This window comes from Sinohyriopsis cumingii, chromosome 4, assembly GCF_028554795.1.
Source record: "Sinohyriopsis cumingii isolate HCF-2022 chromosome 4, ASM2855479v2, whole genome shotgun sequence".
NCBI classification, from domain to species: Eukaryota; Metazoa; Mollusca; class Bivalvia; order Unionida; family Unionidae; genus Sinohyriopsis; species Sinohyriopsis cumingii.
Genome location: NC_142964.1, coordinates 114403238 through 114420559, shown reverse-complemented (window position 1 = coordinate 114420559; position 17322 = coordinate 114403238). Strand labels below are relative to the sequence as shown.

The 17322-nt window shown below is 36.0% G+C and overlaps 1 protein-coding gene across 6 annotated transcripts in view; it reads right to left on the bottom strand.

Moving 5' to 3' along the window:
* Positions 1–14155, bottom strand: part of LOC149801922 (advillin-like) — a 102075-nt gene extending 87920 nt beyond the window's left edge. For 2 of the 6 annotated variants that reach the window (XM_089956306.1, XM_089956308.1), the window contains exon 1: positions 7025–7995. In XM_089956306.1, coding sequence (XP_089812432.1) covers positions 7025–7106 — 82 coding nt within the window. In that variant the 5' untranslated portion in view covers positions 7107–7995. Of the gene's footprint in view, positions 1–7024; positions 8002–14029 lie in introns of those variants that run through there. The other 4 variants (XR_016420757.1, XR_016420758.1, XR_016420756.1 and 1 more) reach the window with 4 other exon arrangements.
* Between the last annotated feature and the right edge of the window lie 3167 nt (positions 14156–17322).

The window sequence follows — 17322 nt, the reverse complement described above, 5'->3', positions numbered from 1 at the left end:
TAAATATACTCGATTGCATTATCAATGAAAATATTTACCTGTATCTAGAAGAAACACAGCAATAGAGTAAAGTAAAACAAAATGTTCCACATACTACGGTTGAAATGAATTTATTTTCTAGGTAGAGTTTTTTTTTCTTTTTTTTTTCGTATATGCCCTAAATTGGCTTGTGAAGTTTAAATTGATTTACCTTCTATACGATTTATAATTCACACATCAGCGAAGATAAATGAACACAACGCCTTATACACAGCAACAAAGCTTTTAACAAATTACACGTAAATTGTCAAACACTTACGAATATTTTTCGACCTTCAGATCTTTCAATGCAGCAAAGGAGTTGAAAAGTGGAATATGTTAATACAACTAAAACTACAAACATCCTACTTGCCATTTTATAAAATGTAGCACTCAAAATGACTTATTGCACCAACCTGTGCACACAACAAAATCTCTTATAATACTTATTATTGTGATATCCATACTTTTAATTAATACTACACGAGATGTCTACTCCTTCTCGGTGTAAGAAAGAGTCTGTGCCTTACAAGAAAACATCGCCATTTAAAATTACATACGATGAACAATGCACATTTTAGTTTTATGCAATTATTTGTCCAAAACATGCAATTTATTTAAGTTTCAATCGTTACGATACAAATTTAATTTCATTAGTTTCTATGCTACTTCATTGAAAGGGTCCATCATGAGGGTAGATCAGTCACATCCGAAATAGATAAAGGATCCATTTGGTATATAACAAAATTCTGTTTTGACAAGGTAAGTCATAATTTCTCACTTGAAGATACTTACACTGGAAACGTCCATTGATTTTGCTTTCCAAAAGAACTTGTTTTGTTATTGTTTGGATTAGAGATCAGATGAAAGATAATTGAAAAATTCAGTCTGTGTATGCTTGATAAGTAAATAATACTTCAGGTTGCGACACAAAACTTGGTTTACAACAGGCCACTTCTGGAAAATGCGCTGAATATAGGCAAAACGCCATGTTCCTAGATCATAACACCCCGACCCACGGATTTTGAGCCAAGAGCACCTAAGGCTTTGTAACGAGAATCAGCTCAATTGGCTAGTGATAACTATACACCGGCACGCAATCATACCGCTTGAAAAAAAACACAAGATTGTCGTTTGCAAGGCTGGAAATATTTGTTTAATTCTAGCAAAAGCTATTGTCACGAAGTAGTAGATAATGATATTAAACTGACAATGAGTCAAAAACATTCGACCTCGGCTATTTATCATCTTCTCTATAACAGTCAAATAGAACAAAGAACTCGGTGGTTCTATGTGACCAAAGATTGTACCGACTGGTGATCGGATCTAATGAGGAGCAATGACACAGAAAATATGCATCTAATGAGAGAAGACATGGCGAAGAAGAAACAAGACACATCACATAATAGGGTAGGTATGAATATAGGCATTTATTTAATGATGGAGTTTTAGCTGTCATAGACAGGTTAACCACGGCCTTGGAAATGCCATTACTGTGTTTTAATAAAACTTTTAAAATGTTAGTTAACAACACGTTTAGAAAGGTCAATAACAGTAGAGCAAAGTGTACATTTAAATACGTCGGGCAGAAAATTAACTGTAGAACGAACAGCTTTTGACGCCACTGTATGTAGTGAAAGAAGATCCCGGAATGACCCAATAAAGAACCATCGACCCACGGGAAGCTACTGACAAGCTTCGTCACATACTTATATTGATCAAGCCAAGACTCGAACCCACACGAACAGAGGAGAGATGTGAGTGAACTATAAGGGCAAGCTCCTAAGACTACTCTTACCCCACCCCACCATAAATTTGCTTACTTAAGACGGTTTGTCGCCAATTATTGAACCCATTAAACTGAGGAAACCAAAGGCTAGATGTCTGAAAATGAATTTGTATCCGTCAATAACTCTTTTCATTATTTTGCAACGTGAGCAAGCTTAATCGTGATGTGTACCAGGTGAGTGTTTACCAAAAGTATATTAAGCGTTATGAACATTTTTGGGCGGTAGATCATAACAAATGTTCTAGGTCTGCACGCTACGTAATTCTAACGCTAAACATGTAATGCTTAGTAAGTATGTATGATATCAAGTCTCACATTAAAACATCTGGGAAAAAGGAGTTAAAATACTTATCCTTGAAAATGAAGTATACTGGTAACTATGTACAGCGGAAAGCTGATTTCTGACAACCTAAGGGCCAGGATGAACTTACGTAGCAACCAAACAATATTACTGGCATCAAAACAGAAGCATGCTTCATGTTTAAAGCTAATCAGTCCAATATTTACCGTCAAGTTACAACAACGGTAGTAAGTGGCGATCAGTTTTATTTAGAAGCATTAGCAATGGAAAGGATTAACCGTAAAAGATTATGAACTATGTCACATATATTTAGACAAAAATAAAAAAACCAATAAGATACAATGAAACGAGATTTCATCCACATAAACGAGAGAGAGAGAGAGAGTTAGTTAAACATATATCACCACACCCACTGAAGAAACGAAACAAGAAATGAAGGCTGGGTTTATTTATTTATTATGCTAAACATCACATCGCCATACCTTAAATCCAAATATTATTACATGTACATTAATGGTCACCACTGAGGAAATCAAGTTAGCAACTATTATTAATGGGAGAGATTTGTCCGTTTTTGGTACACACGTTCAGTAAAACAGAAAAGCTACAATCTAAGAATACCGCTGTTAAATCATCTAAAAGTAGGTAAATCGCTTTTTGAAAAAGTCACTTCCTTCTTGATGTACCACTGCTGTTAAAAGCCCAAATACAGAAAATCAATATGGGTATTAGCATCTAATATCTCATGCAGGGAAGACACAATCCCGATACAGGGTTGTCCCGATTTAGCAGGTTCAGACCTCCAGAATAACGCAACATAAGAGAGCTAAACTCCGACTAAAATCTTTCAAACTATATTTTCTTTGAGGGCAAGAAGGCTAAAGACACAAGGCATTAAAGTGGATAGGTGAGACATAGTATCGAACAATCTTCATATTATTTTGGTTTAGAGTGGCTTTTATTGGCCCGCTAAGACCCGATCGAGATAAAACAGCACACCGAGTATTTGATTATGCTTATCTACGATAGGAATGTGCACCCTACCATTACTAGACAACCAGGATCGGCTCAACAAGTGTTCCTCTTAAACTTCGACAACAGTATGACCTTCGTATCATCCTAATGTAAACAGATCGATAAAAGCGCTGTGTTGTTGTGTCAACAGGAAGTCTCTAAACAATGTGACACTGTGAGTTAAGAAATAATGATATAAAAATAAATTATATTTTATATCTAATACCCTGTTGGTCACATATCACCTTTTTGTACCTTTGGTAAGATATACGCTCCCTCATTCAAAAAAGTACATGTTATTTTAAAGTAATTTTCTCTGTTGGTAATATTTGTTAAAGGCAATGATTCCAGACATGAGGCGGAACCAATAATTCGTATTCATTCCTATATACACTTCTCAAATTGACGATGAAGGTGAACGCGTTAGATAATTTATCGCCTCCTCCATAAAACACCACAATGTTTTCTCTAATTTACTTATCAATTATGGTAGAAAATAACAGAACCTATCTATCTATCTATCAATATATATATATATATATATATATATATATATATATATATATATATATATATATATATATATATATATATATATAGCTATGGTTGCACTAAAGGTCATTGGTTAAATATAATGGTGTCATGTTTTATGAACAAACTGATCGAGCATGAGGAGGCATTTCAATACAGTGTATGGCTTCTTACTATGTCTAACTAATGGCTTAACGGTTTCATTTCTAGTCCATATGTAGATTCTGCATGCCAAATGTCAATGGGGAGAAAATAGTTCAACTATCATATGAGTTACCGTAATATTAATTCAGTCAACAATCAAGAGGACGTATTCATTTAGAATTATTCATGGCGAAAAAATATTTGCGCAGTTTATCTTTCATCTTTGTACAAGGGAATTCTGGATAGTGGATAACATAATCTATGCATTATAACACATTATTATAAGATACATGCACTGGAAGAAGCACACATCTCACCAACAGATTTATAATATTGGCATAACTTATACAAGTTATGACAACCTGGTACAACTATTAAAACTTGCTTTAATGGAACATAAGTGGAAATCGAATTTTAGACTTCTTTCTGCATCGGGACTTTCTAAACTTAGCTTAAAAAAGACCCGATTCTCTGATGCATATATGTAGGCAATAACAACCTTTACTAATGGTCGCTAGAATTCCTCTTTATTAGATTAGATTTTTACATAATAATAATAATAATAATAATAATAATAATGATACTAATAATAATAATAATAATAATGATGATAATAATAATAAGGACTTTGTATAGCGCCTAATCTTTAGAAGCTCTAAGCGCTTTACAATATTAGACAATACCTATAAAAAAATATAATGATATGATTACAAAAACAAACACCATGAAATCAGAAAACAAAAAACAACATGCTGAGAATATTTAAGGTAGGAAACATTATTAGGTCTTTAAGTTTGTTCTTGCAGTCGAAATAAGTGAGTTTTAAGAGCACTCCTGAATGGGATCACTGTGTCTTTGTGTTTAAGTTCAGTGGGCAATTCATTCTACGTTGCTGGGCCCTGGTATACAAAAGAACGCTATCCATATGACTTTGTTTTCATAGTGGGAATAATGAGTATACGATTGTCGGAAGAGGAGCGTAAGTATCTTGCTGGTCTGTACACATGGGTGAGGTCGGATAGGTATTTTGGACTAGAGTCCGACAGTGAAACGTAGCACAGAGAACAAATTTTGTGTTTGATTCTGGATCGAATGGATAGCCAGTGAAGAGTACATAGTAGCGGGGAGGTGTGCTCTGATCGTGGTACTCTAAATATGATCCGAGCAGCTGTGTTTTGAACCTTTTGAAGTTTCTGGAGCAGATATTGAGATGAACCAGACATAATTGAGTTACAATAGTCCAGTCTTGGAAGTACTAATGAACACACAAGTGTTTTAGTCGCATCCACTGAAAGATATTTGCGAATGGAGCTGATGCGTCTCAGCTCAAGATATGCAGCCTTGCATATGTTCATGACATGTTGGTGCAATGTGAGAGTACTGTCCAGAGTAACACCTAGGTTTCGTACTGATTGTGTGAATTTAATGTTGGTATTGCTGATATTTATTGTTTGAGGTAAAGGATGTAAATGAGAAAGTCTTTGTGTTATGATCAGAATGGCCTAAGTTTTATCATCATTCATCTGCAGCTTGTTATATGTCATCCATGATTTCACATCAGAAATGCCCCTCTCTACACCTTGGATGGTAGCATCAACTTCAGTTGGGTAGCTAGATTTGTATATTTGGGTGTCATCAGCGTACAATTATTGAGACACTGGGTGATGATCTATGACACTTGAGAGCGAGTGAGTGTATAGAATGAAGAGAACAGGTCCAACAACAGACCCCTGTGGAACACCACAACCTAGATCAACTGGGCTGGAGTGTATTCCATTTGGAGATACAATTTGTGTCCTGTTGATCATGCATGAGTTCATTTGATACATAAGAAGTGTTCCCATGCCAACAATATTTTCATTTGGTACTTCTTACGGTTGATAAACACAGGAATTTCATGGGGAATGGATTGGGTTGACTAATATTTTCTACTCTATTGGTTTAAGATTAAATACCACGATTTCTCATATGTTAAGAATTCCCACTCAGAAAGATGATATTCAGTTTGTAGCAGGTTTTCTACGGGATAAACTTTAAAATACTTACGAAGTTAGAAGGCTGCTTAATCAACATTTCCACAGGATAAATAAATACTCAATTTAAGTAATAAACAAGAACATGGGAATGAAACATTACATGAAACACAAATTCAGATGAAATGAAATATTTTTCTCTTCCAAGCATGTAATTAGATACAAATAGGATGGTCTGTGCAAAGAATAAACAAACACGTCTTGACTGTTTCGCCTGAATAATATATATATGAGAGAGAGAGAGAGAGAGAGATAACATTAACTTTCTCTGGGTAGCCCACAACACAACAAAATGACTTTCTCAATCTATTGCTTTAAAAATAGCGATCAAAACAGCTTTACACCTTGGATAATACATTACTTTGCATTACAACGATATTGTTAACAGACAACATTTGACAGAACTTAGGACCGTATGCGTGCAAATTGCCGCTGTCTTTTGGGGCACTCTTTTCTACAGTATGAGTCAGAGAAGAACTATTTGTTTTCAGGATATTTATGATTTTATGGGCTTTTTGTGCACACAAGTAAAATGCTTAATACGTTGACTTCACGTACGAGTAAACTTTCTTACATAACACTCTGATTACTTATTGCTTCGCCCTCAATTACAAATAAGTCGTATTGACGATATAACGATGGGTTGGGGGTGGGTGGGGTGAGTGTGGGCAAAACAAGATAGGAGAAGCAGATTTGAAACTTAAATGAAAAAAAGTAAGTTTATCGGATTATGGATAGTATACAGTTAACATGGGAATATCCTGATGCATCCAGATAAAAATGATGATAATAGATACCACGAGAAGAGATGGTTGTTGTTAAATTAAAGTGGGGACATGCTAATTCACGGGGGAAAAACAGCGTAAACGCCTAATGGTCTCGAAATGTTCCGTCGTGTAGGCATTTTCAATGACAGGATAATCAGTCAGAAAACTAATAGTGGTGTCGAAAGCTGCTAATTCTGCAGTTACCTTTGAGCTAACTCTATCTAATTTAAAATGGGAAAGGACAGCACAGCATCTTTCCGTTGGCCATGAGGTGGTGTACATTTAGAAACAGATTTCAAAGGATATGACCGAAGAAAAGACGTGAATAAAAATAATCGTTCTATCGACACCCCCCCCCCCCCCCCACGAAAAAAAGGGTGACCTGCAGAATCCTAAAATATGCATCTAATCAAAGTAAAACACTTACCCGAAGATGCCCTGGACATACTAGAACTTAATCGGGACGTTGACCGAGAACTTGTGCCTTCCGTCCTAGCTTTATCCTTCATTTTGAAACCGATTCCTCTGCCAATAGACTGGTATTTTCAGTACTATTGATCACTCACGGTATTTGTGGAAGTGAATTCAGCTACAGAAGCATCTATTGACCTTCATACGTCAAATTGTTGAACCGGCATTGTCAGATCATAATGTGAATTGCCGTGATTCTTTAGGATTACAAGATACCTTCTTTATAATAACTGACTCTATCTGACACTTCGGCGTACAGAACCGGTATTTCAGTGACACATTTACTATATTTTCATACGTCAGATCGCTCCATGAATGGCGTCGTTCGTCTAAGAATAACCCTGATTACCAAGCTCTGTGCGGATGAGTTGTTCATTAGTAGATGTTATCTGATATTTCTCAACATTGTCAGATACTGCCCTTGGGTATAAGTCACCCAAAGCACAATTCTATGAGTCCGACCACTCCTTTATTGATCGCTGTATAAAATGCGAATGAACGTATGAAAATAAACAGAACGAAAAATATAACCTTCAGAAGAACATCACTGGAAAATACACAAACCTGCTGAAATGGCTTTCATGAAGGAATATATCCGTCACCACTTATTCACACTGAACCTTCTACCCTGATGCGATACACATTTGAAGTGCTGAATGTATACGATCGAGGGTCCCACTATCAGCCAGGTGTACCGCATGCATAACAGCCTTGGTTCTTTATATTTTGCTAGGTGTTGTAATCGTGAATTAAGTGTCAATCCCCTTATTAGACTGTTATTTGATTGGCAACGTCCAAAGAATATATTTCAGCACTGGTTGCGATGAAGATCAAGATAGACTGAAGGACATGGCGACAAAGACACTATAACTACCTCGCTAATCTTGGCACTTTTAGCCGCGTGTGGTTGCCTTGTCTAAACTGGATGAATAGTCACTGTTACTGTTCTGATACGGACGGATTGATTGATGTCTAAAATCAACATAAGTTTAAGAAGGAGCTGACTGTAAATAATTTAAATCTGATCTAGCATCTGTTCCTTTTGGAAAACGCCTTTGATACAAGACTAAAGAAATATAAACCCTGCTAAATCATCCTAATCAAGTGCAAAATTAGAATAATGAAATTCGACTCCGATAACTGACTCGGTAATTGAAATATCTGATGTAGTCTACAGTACAACGAGGGCGGCTTTAATGCCGTGCACCTATTTGCCAATTTCATCACTTATATTACCTTATAATTGTAAAATTATTTTCATATTTGTGCTGTTTTAGGACTCGTACTGATAACATATACTTAAACGTATAAATGAACCAGGAACTGCGATTATTTCTTATGCTGCAATTCGGATTACACTATAAAGAGGTTGACTGTCACACACACACACACACACACACACACATATATATATATATATATATATATATATATATATATATATATATATATATATATATATGCACACACCTCTGTCTATGTGTGTATATATACACCTGTCTAGAGGACACGTACGTATAGCGGACAATTGTACATAACGGACACGTCCTGGGCCCAAGTGAACATTCTTCCATAAATGTCTTTTGTATATCAGATGCCTGTCTAGCTCAGACGACGGATAGTGTATTTTGATCAACAAATTTGCTCGTAACAACGTTATTCAGCATATGCAAGGATTTGCGTCCCTTACAGTTGGCCAGAGGTGGTAATGGGTATACACAGGTTTTTTAGGTCCAGCATATTGTGATTGTTAACTACTTAGTGGACAATGAATATTGCTTTCTGTTTCGTTTATGGTGGCATATTTCTTCCACTATGTCAAAATATTTGAATGAGTATGACGGTTTATTGAAGTACTTAAGTGGCAAGTCACTAGCAAACATCTACTATCACTATTTTAAACACATCATAATCTCAATTTATTGATTTCTTGATTTCATAACTGATACGACCTTGCCGCAATCACCGAGTGGTCTAAAGCGCTCTCCGTTACGGATCACTGCCATCTCACATCTGCGTGGGTTCGAGTTTAGGATTCGGCCAATGTGGGTATGTGAGAAAGCTTGCCAGTAGCTTCTCGTGGGTCGGTGGTTCTTCCCGGGGTTTTCCCGGGTTCTTCCTCCACCATTAATACTGGCCGCCATGCATAGCCCATCGTGTGCTGAATAATGGCGTAAAACCCAACAATAACAACAACAACAACAACCTTGCCGCAATCAACCCGAAGAGAGCAGAGCTTCTCTGACTTTGACCCTACTGATAAACAAAAGGGTGGCTCTTAATATCTTGTAAATTAAACAGTTCAAAAGCAAAGGTAAATATAAGTTGGGATTTAGTTTAATGCTAGTCGTGTTCTCAGTATTGCTCGAACTTTAGTGAACAACATTCATTTTTTGATCACTAACGTATAGGAGCTTATCAATCTCCGGTTGAAGGCGATTAAAGGCAATTACGATTACAGGGCCAATGCTTTTTTGTTTTTCAATAATAATATTAATAACAACAACAACAACAATATAAATAATAATAATAATAATAATAATAATAATAATAACAATAAAATGATATGTCTTAATAATACTAATAATAGAAGTGGTAATACTAGACGTCGCGATGGCTCTAGTTGAGATGTGGTTGGCTAGTAAATTATATTTTCAATGCAAAATTAGCAAGATGACCGCATAATTCAGGGACAAATTACGACCGTAATGCACCACAAAATAATACATCATTTTTTCTCTCACTCTGTGAGAGTAGTTTATCAACTAGTACTGTCTCTTCTTATATTAACTGCAACCTAATGATACGCTCCACCTAAATCAAAGTCAGAATATATTTGCCATATTTCGAATAAACTCAGTCTGTATAGGTGTATTTTAAAATGCTGAAAACGTGATAATTTACATGATTTCGACAGAAGAACTAGAAAGATAATGTTCGCTTCTAGCTTCATAACTCCTCTTACGTTGTAAAGCAGGGGAAAATGTATTGTTCTTGCATAATAACACAACCTTCTTTCTCCGTTTAAAGGCGATGAGTGGAAAAACAAACAAAATCTCATTCTTGCCTATTGAGAAACTTTATAATGCACGAGTATGAACGGTGTGTGTTATAATGTTGACTTAAACGATCTAAACACTGAATAGACTAAATGCAGCATTGAAATATTTATTCAAAAACAGCTGCGAATGAAAATTGATTTCTCAATGACTTCTTGAGCAGGTGAGAAGATTCATTTCTCTGTATTGATTAAGAAATAAAAGTCGTCGAACCTTGACACCATCGATCATATAATATCATAGCAAGAATGGGACAAATCTGGAGTACCTTTCAATCATACAAACATCTTTTGCTATTGTGTGTGATTTGAAATACATTCTTTAAATATCCCTATATGAGCAGAGGTAAGAAATGATCGAGGCCAGCCATAGACAATTTTAAACAGTACACATTCAGTACTAACAGCAGTTATAAGGCTGCACCTTTTTAGCTCATCCAAGGGTTGAGATCAGCCGCGTAAGAATTTATGGTCCTTAACATCCCCAGAATTCCCCTTTTTTATTTAAAGGGCTGTATTAGATTTTTAAGTTGTTGAAGTTTAGTCATTACATGAACGTGTTGGTACTACAACGACTAGATTTTAGGCCCAGCAGATATTATTCTTGAGTTTAGAGGTGACTTTTTTCTACCCCTATGGTGGTCTAAGTGCGGGAGGTCGCGGGTTTGAACCCCGGCCGATTCATACCGAAGTCTTATAAAAATGGTCCAAGCAGCTGCCTCGCTTTGCGATTAGCATGAAGAGGTCAGTGTTATGATTGTTCGGCCTGCTGTCAGGATAATATGATTGGGTAGGACATGTTGCCACATGTCAGGGGCATGATGTCCCAGTGCAAGACATCTCTATAAACTGCCAAACTGCATATATTGTAGTGAAATGTCTCAGATTGTTAAAGCTACAGTACACATAAATTAAAACCCAAAGATAGAGTTGATTTCTAAGGATTCTATCAAATGACAACTCTAAGGGAATTCAGGGTTTGTTTTCTCGGGAGACAATCAAATGACAGCTCTAAAGGAATTTACAGTTTCTTGGTATTCACCGGAGACCACCAAATGCCAATTATAAGATAATCTGGATATTTTAAATAATGATTCTAGGGGTTTTTTTTCTCGGGGAACTATCAAATAACAACTACATGGAATTTCGGTATTTATTGTCTTGGGAGACTTTCAAATTACAGCTTAAAGCCAATTTCAAACTGCTGTAAGATTAATCAATTTTGTGGGCCAGAAGGTTCATGAAGTCCAGGGATAGTCGTGATTATGGCCGTATTGCTAAGGGTATCTTGGCTCTATGTGTTCAGACTGTAGAATCTTCTAATGCAGACTGTAGTTCAGAGATATAGAATTAAAATGTTTAAGTGCCATATGTTGCTTCATGTAAGACAGGCGAGAATTACAATTTTAATTTATGTAAGGTTTAATCAGCCCCAAATGCTTTGATATGATTTGTAACTGGACACAAAGGATCATAATGAGTTGTCATGACAATACTCCAGATTCGGAGAGCTTGCTTGATTAACGTTAAAAAGAATCAACGTATTTCACAATCAAATAACCTATAACTATCAAAAGAGTCACAGTCATCAATAAACACTACTTTATTTCAAGCAAGCACACACGGACACACTCCCCCAGACAAACATTTACACAAGCATTCCTCTTTAGGCCAAAAATTCATAGACAATAATGTTGTGATGTAAATAACACATACACAGGGACCTATATGGGCATATAATAATAATAATAATAATAATAATAACGATGATGGTGATGTTAATGACCATCGTCGTCGTCGTCATCACTATCTTCATCAAGATATATGGTATCATTTCTCGGTTCAAAAGTCTTCACTACACAAACACCTAGAGCATATCGTATTTACCTATTTCTGGCGATAGAATGTGAAAACCATCAACTCTATACCGCTTCATTGTCAAAAGCGGTCACTTGAAACGTTCTAATCTTTAGTAAAGCCCAATCTAATTGCTAGAACAAATCAAGTACTTAAGTACGTCTTTGTGCAAAATAAATAGTTGGCGATTGGAAAAGAGAAATCGTTTAGTGCAAACAGATCTGCCTGATTTGATAATTCTAACGGTACAAAGTGTGCATTAGGTGAGAAGACGTTATGGTTAATGGGATTGAATTCTCAATTGACTCACTCCAAAAATAGACACTCTTTAGTTTATCTGCTCCTTGACTCTTTCATGCCCTTTTCTTGTCACAACTTGTACATTTTTCAAAGTCGCACACACAAAATAAATCAACGGACGGCGGGACACACACACACACAGATATATATATATATATATATATATATATATATATATATATATATATATATATATATGTATGTATGAATGAAGCAGTAGCCAAATCTCTCTCTCTCTCTCTCTCTCTCTCTCTCTCTTAACATAAAAGCTGTGTCATCATCTTTTAAGATTCTGACAAATACGTTTAAATTCCATTCAAAATGATTTTCGAAACCGTAAATATTATAAACCGTTTAATCGTCTTCATTTCCTGTCAGCTGAATAATTCATAGAGAATTGTTGATGTTGTACACCAAACCCTTACATTCATTTGCTCTCTCAGCTTGTTTGGTAGTAACACCTATGGTGACATTTTTATTACAATTCCGCACGTTACCAGTTTATAATGCTATGTAAAAGTTAGAAAACATTATACTATTGATTGTTCTTCTATTAATCAAACACGTGATTAAATCAGTTACATTACAAAAGAATTACGTAGCTAAGGAGGCTCGCCAGCTATAAGGCATTCATGAACGATGAAATACGATATAATGGTGAAGGCCAACAATCAGTGGAATGGCACGACGTATCCAGATGGGCCTGAGATAGGAATCTTCCCAAATATCCAATGAGACGATATAGAGCGACACTATATCGGTATCACATTATTAAAACATCCGTGAAATTATATCGGTACGTAGGACGTCGCGTGGTTACTGACAATGATCTATTCAAAAGAAAGAATCTGTGTACTCTAATCAGCTGCCAAAGGAGATATATTCCTTCTACATTAATATTTTATACATTTCCTACAATGATAACGTTGGGTTATCAGCCACTTATCTTATTTGATCGTGAACTCGCATACAATATAATAGCGCATAGTCTATTTTATCGTTCGACTCGAAATCAAAGTGAAAAAACAACAATCGCTGTATTGTCGGGTACAAATGAACGAAATACACCCATCTTTGCATTGTCACTAACAACTTTAGCGAAAACAACAAATATATAAACTGTCATTCAATACTTGTGCGAAAACCAACAATGTTTGTACTACCAATACCATCACTAGCGAGCTTAGAAATTTGGCGATTTTAGCGAGGAAACTAAAACCGCGAAAATGTTATTCACAGCGAAGAATATTTTACAGCATGGCATATATTAAAACTCCCATGATGCTTTAAAAAAATGATTTCAGTTGTTATAGAGACCACAGAGACTATAATGTTTAACTCTCATTTTATAAGACTAGTTATTTTTATATGCAACGTATCGACAGTGTAGCCCTTCGACATGTACTTATTTATTTAACCCATACACGTTTAGAAACAGGCCAGTTTGTTTCCTAGAATCAGATAATTTACATAATACATCATTAATACAGAACATTTAGAAATGGATGCAATATTTGGACATAGGCTTCGATTACAAAATATGATTCGTTAAGAAAAGTAAAATGTTAATGGGAACAGTGTTTCGATTCTAAATTCATAAGTATGCTAACGTATCACTCTAAAAAGATTGAAATCAAGATCTCCAGCGTAAGCTCTTCATAAAGTAAATTTAACGGAAATTTCCTTGGGAGCCCACACGCACTCTCCTTCCAGAAAATGATGGCAAAAGTTGAAAAGTTCACTTACCAGACTTCATATATCTTGAGGTCATGTTGTTTTTCTTGACATGATTTCTACTAAGTACGTAAGAGGACAGCTCATCGAAGAATTGAGGTGACAGCTTTATAATAATATCTTTTGATTCCTGGTGGATTCGCCTGAAAGACTTAAACAAAAGAGTATTGGAAACCTCTGCACATTGTTTGTCGCTTAGTTTCACTAAAAAGAGTCAATGAGTACTATAGGCTGTCATTACCGTTGTGTCACCTTTATAACACAAGAAAAATAGTCGTCTAAGAAGGGCATGTCAATGTAGCTACAAACTACAAGAGGAATTAATTGGATAAGTTTGCAACAATTAAATCTGTCCTACCAATTATTTCATAATAATTGCACTTTGTTGTTTACACAAACACTGCCGAAATCCATTTTGGACAGTTTAACACTTGTATCACCAATATTGCTGAACTTGCATTTAGCTTAATTAACATCACTTTTAACACATTGTTGACTATATCATGCTGTGGAAATGAGAGCTAAGTACCTTTTTCAAAGTGCCACTGAGGCAGCTTTCAAAGGCTAACCCGTGCGTGTATCGAACCAGCGACTCTTGGATAACAAATACGACGCTCTTCCAAATGAGATACCGTAGTTCCCTCCGCGTTCGCTAGCTCGCTAGCTTCTTAAAGTAACATAGGCATATACTGACTGATCATGAGTAATACTGACCATCACTTGAGAAGGAGTATAAATTGGTAAGGAAAGCGGAAAATGTACCCATAGTCATTATTTTCTTGGTAGAAACAAGAAATAAATACATATTTTATCTACGCCATTCTAGTTCAGGTTTGATATTTATAGAGGTCATCATTCGGGTGGTACTGTGTACTTCACAATCACATTCACGTTTTCTTTCATTGTGTAAATGTTAAAATCCTCTAGATGTATTATTACCGTGTTAGTGAACGTGAAATCGCTTCTAAACGTATATGCCAAATCTATAAATAAAAGAAAATGAAATAATGAAAAGAAACTTTAAAATATAATTTGCTTTCGTCTTTGTTTATTCTCTCTTTCTCGTCCAACTCCCCATATGCGATTCATCCTGATTTCCTTAATTTTTCTTCCTTATACAGCTCTACGTCTTTCAGCCTCTTCTCTTCATCTTCTTCAAGGCGACCCCGTTCTACCTTTCTATACCTCATCAAGTTGATTTCGTAAGACAAAACGTTGTGAACACAATTCTAGATTCATAATTTATAGTGGCCCTTTTGTATTGTAGGAGGTGCAGTGAACACGTTATAAAATCAAAATTTACATGTATATTAATACAGATTTGCTGCTTTCGATCTTTCGGCACTTTTTTTCTTTTGAAGAGCTACAAGTAAAAGGACAGTAGTTACTATACCGGCGTTAAATCGAAAGAAAAGATAAAAGTTGGCTTTGCATACCTACTTTGAATAGAGCCAGTGGTCGGTTGATCGAACTTCCATGGACTCAGCCACACTTAAAGACCCAATCACACAGATACGACTTGTCAGAAATTTCCCGTACTATCTCGTATATCAGTAAATACGCTGTAAGGTTCCTGCGTATTTTAAAGCCGTTTCATGTGTGTATAGTTCCAGTTAGTTTTGATTTTTTTTTCAAGAATAAAACCAAACAAGTAGTTCAATGTCGCGCGCATTATGTAAAACTTGAGGTCAAATTTCACCAGTACATATGCAAAATAATACGATTTGAAAAGACTTAACCTTAAGTTCTGAGCATAAAATAAACTTGTTACTGTGTATGTACTTTTTTCTATCTCAGGTAGAATAGTACTGCTAGAAAAAAAGTGTATAAATAGGTCACATAAATTATGAAAATTAGCAAGAAAAAACATTGCATTATAACAGTTGAGCTATATGAATTTAATTAAACAAGTATTTTGGACAATACACATTTCTTCCTAGCTGATATGTACCTAACTACTTCTTGTTACTTGGTTGTGTTTTGGTAATAACCCTAATGTGGAGCATTGCTCTTTTTGTTTGTCAGTTCTTTTCCCCTGTTATAAATAGTCCTTCATCTTTATGACTCCCGATACTAATATTACGGAAATATGAGAACCAGTCTGGAAAATGGCTAAAGATAAAATATAGCATATATGGGTTTAGCTTTATTTGGTTTATATCGTTATCCTCCATACATCCAATCAACTATTTAATTAATACTGGTACCGATCCGGTGGCCTAGTAGAGCGTGGTTAGGCGCTCAGCATTAAGAGGTTAGTGTTAGGACTGGTCGGCCTGGCATCAGGATAATGTGACTGGGCGGGACATGATGCTACATGTCTGCGGCATGATGCCCCAGTGCTAAGATATAACTATAAACTGTCACATTGCAGACATCGTAGCGTTATGACTGAAAAATTGTTAAAGCTAGTTAAAAATCCAGATCACACACACACACACAGAGTTAATATTGGTCGGCAGTGAATCCAAACCATATTTCTGCTTTCTCATGTACTATTTTCCATATATTTAGGAGTCTGTACATAAACAAAATTAACTTTACATGCTAATTTGTAGCCTTTTTCCTTGTCTAAATGTTTCAAGCTGAATCATCCAAAATGGATCCATGAATGTCGTTCAACAATTTGAAATTAGCGTTGGCTCTTTCTCTCCGTTTGATCGATTCTCTGATTAGGCAACATTCGCTCATAAAGGACTTATTGTCCATGGTGATTTCGTTTATTTTTTAATTCTTTTATTTTCCGGGGTGGGTGGGGCTTTCACAAGTTATTACTTGCCATATTTATTTTTTCGTTGTAGCAAATTCTCATCCTCTTACAAAATGAACATCAACAACAAATGCTCTTAAAGAGTGCATTATGGCTTTTTAAGCCCACAATGCGGGACAAAGTCAAAAGGAAAATACGCTGAAACTGAAGAAATCGGTATTGGACCCTTACCCCAATGCAAACAACATATTTTGAGGCGCAATTTGAAAAATCTGAAAAAATATCGTTCCTGATGGGCAACAAAATCTTACCATATGCTGTGAAGATATTCTTTACAGGCCCGATCTACATTTAAATAGGGGCCCCGAGTGGCCGAGTGGTCTAAAGCGCTTTCCGTTACGGATCACTGCCATTTCACCTGTGTCTGCGTGGGTTCTAGTCTAGGATTCAGCCAATGTGGGTATGTGAGAGAGATTGCCAGTAGCTTCTCGTGGGTTCTTTCCGGAGTTTTCCCGGGTTCTTCCTCCACCATTAATACTGGCCGCCATGCATAGCCTATCGTGTGCTGAAATATGGCGTTAAACCCCACAACAAC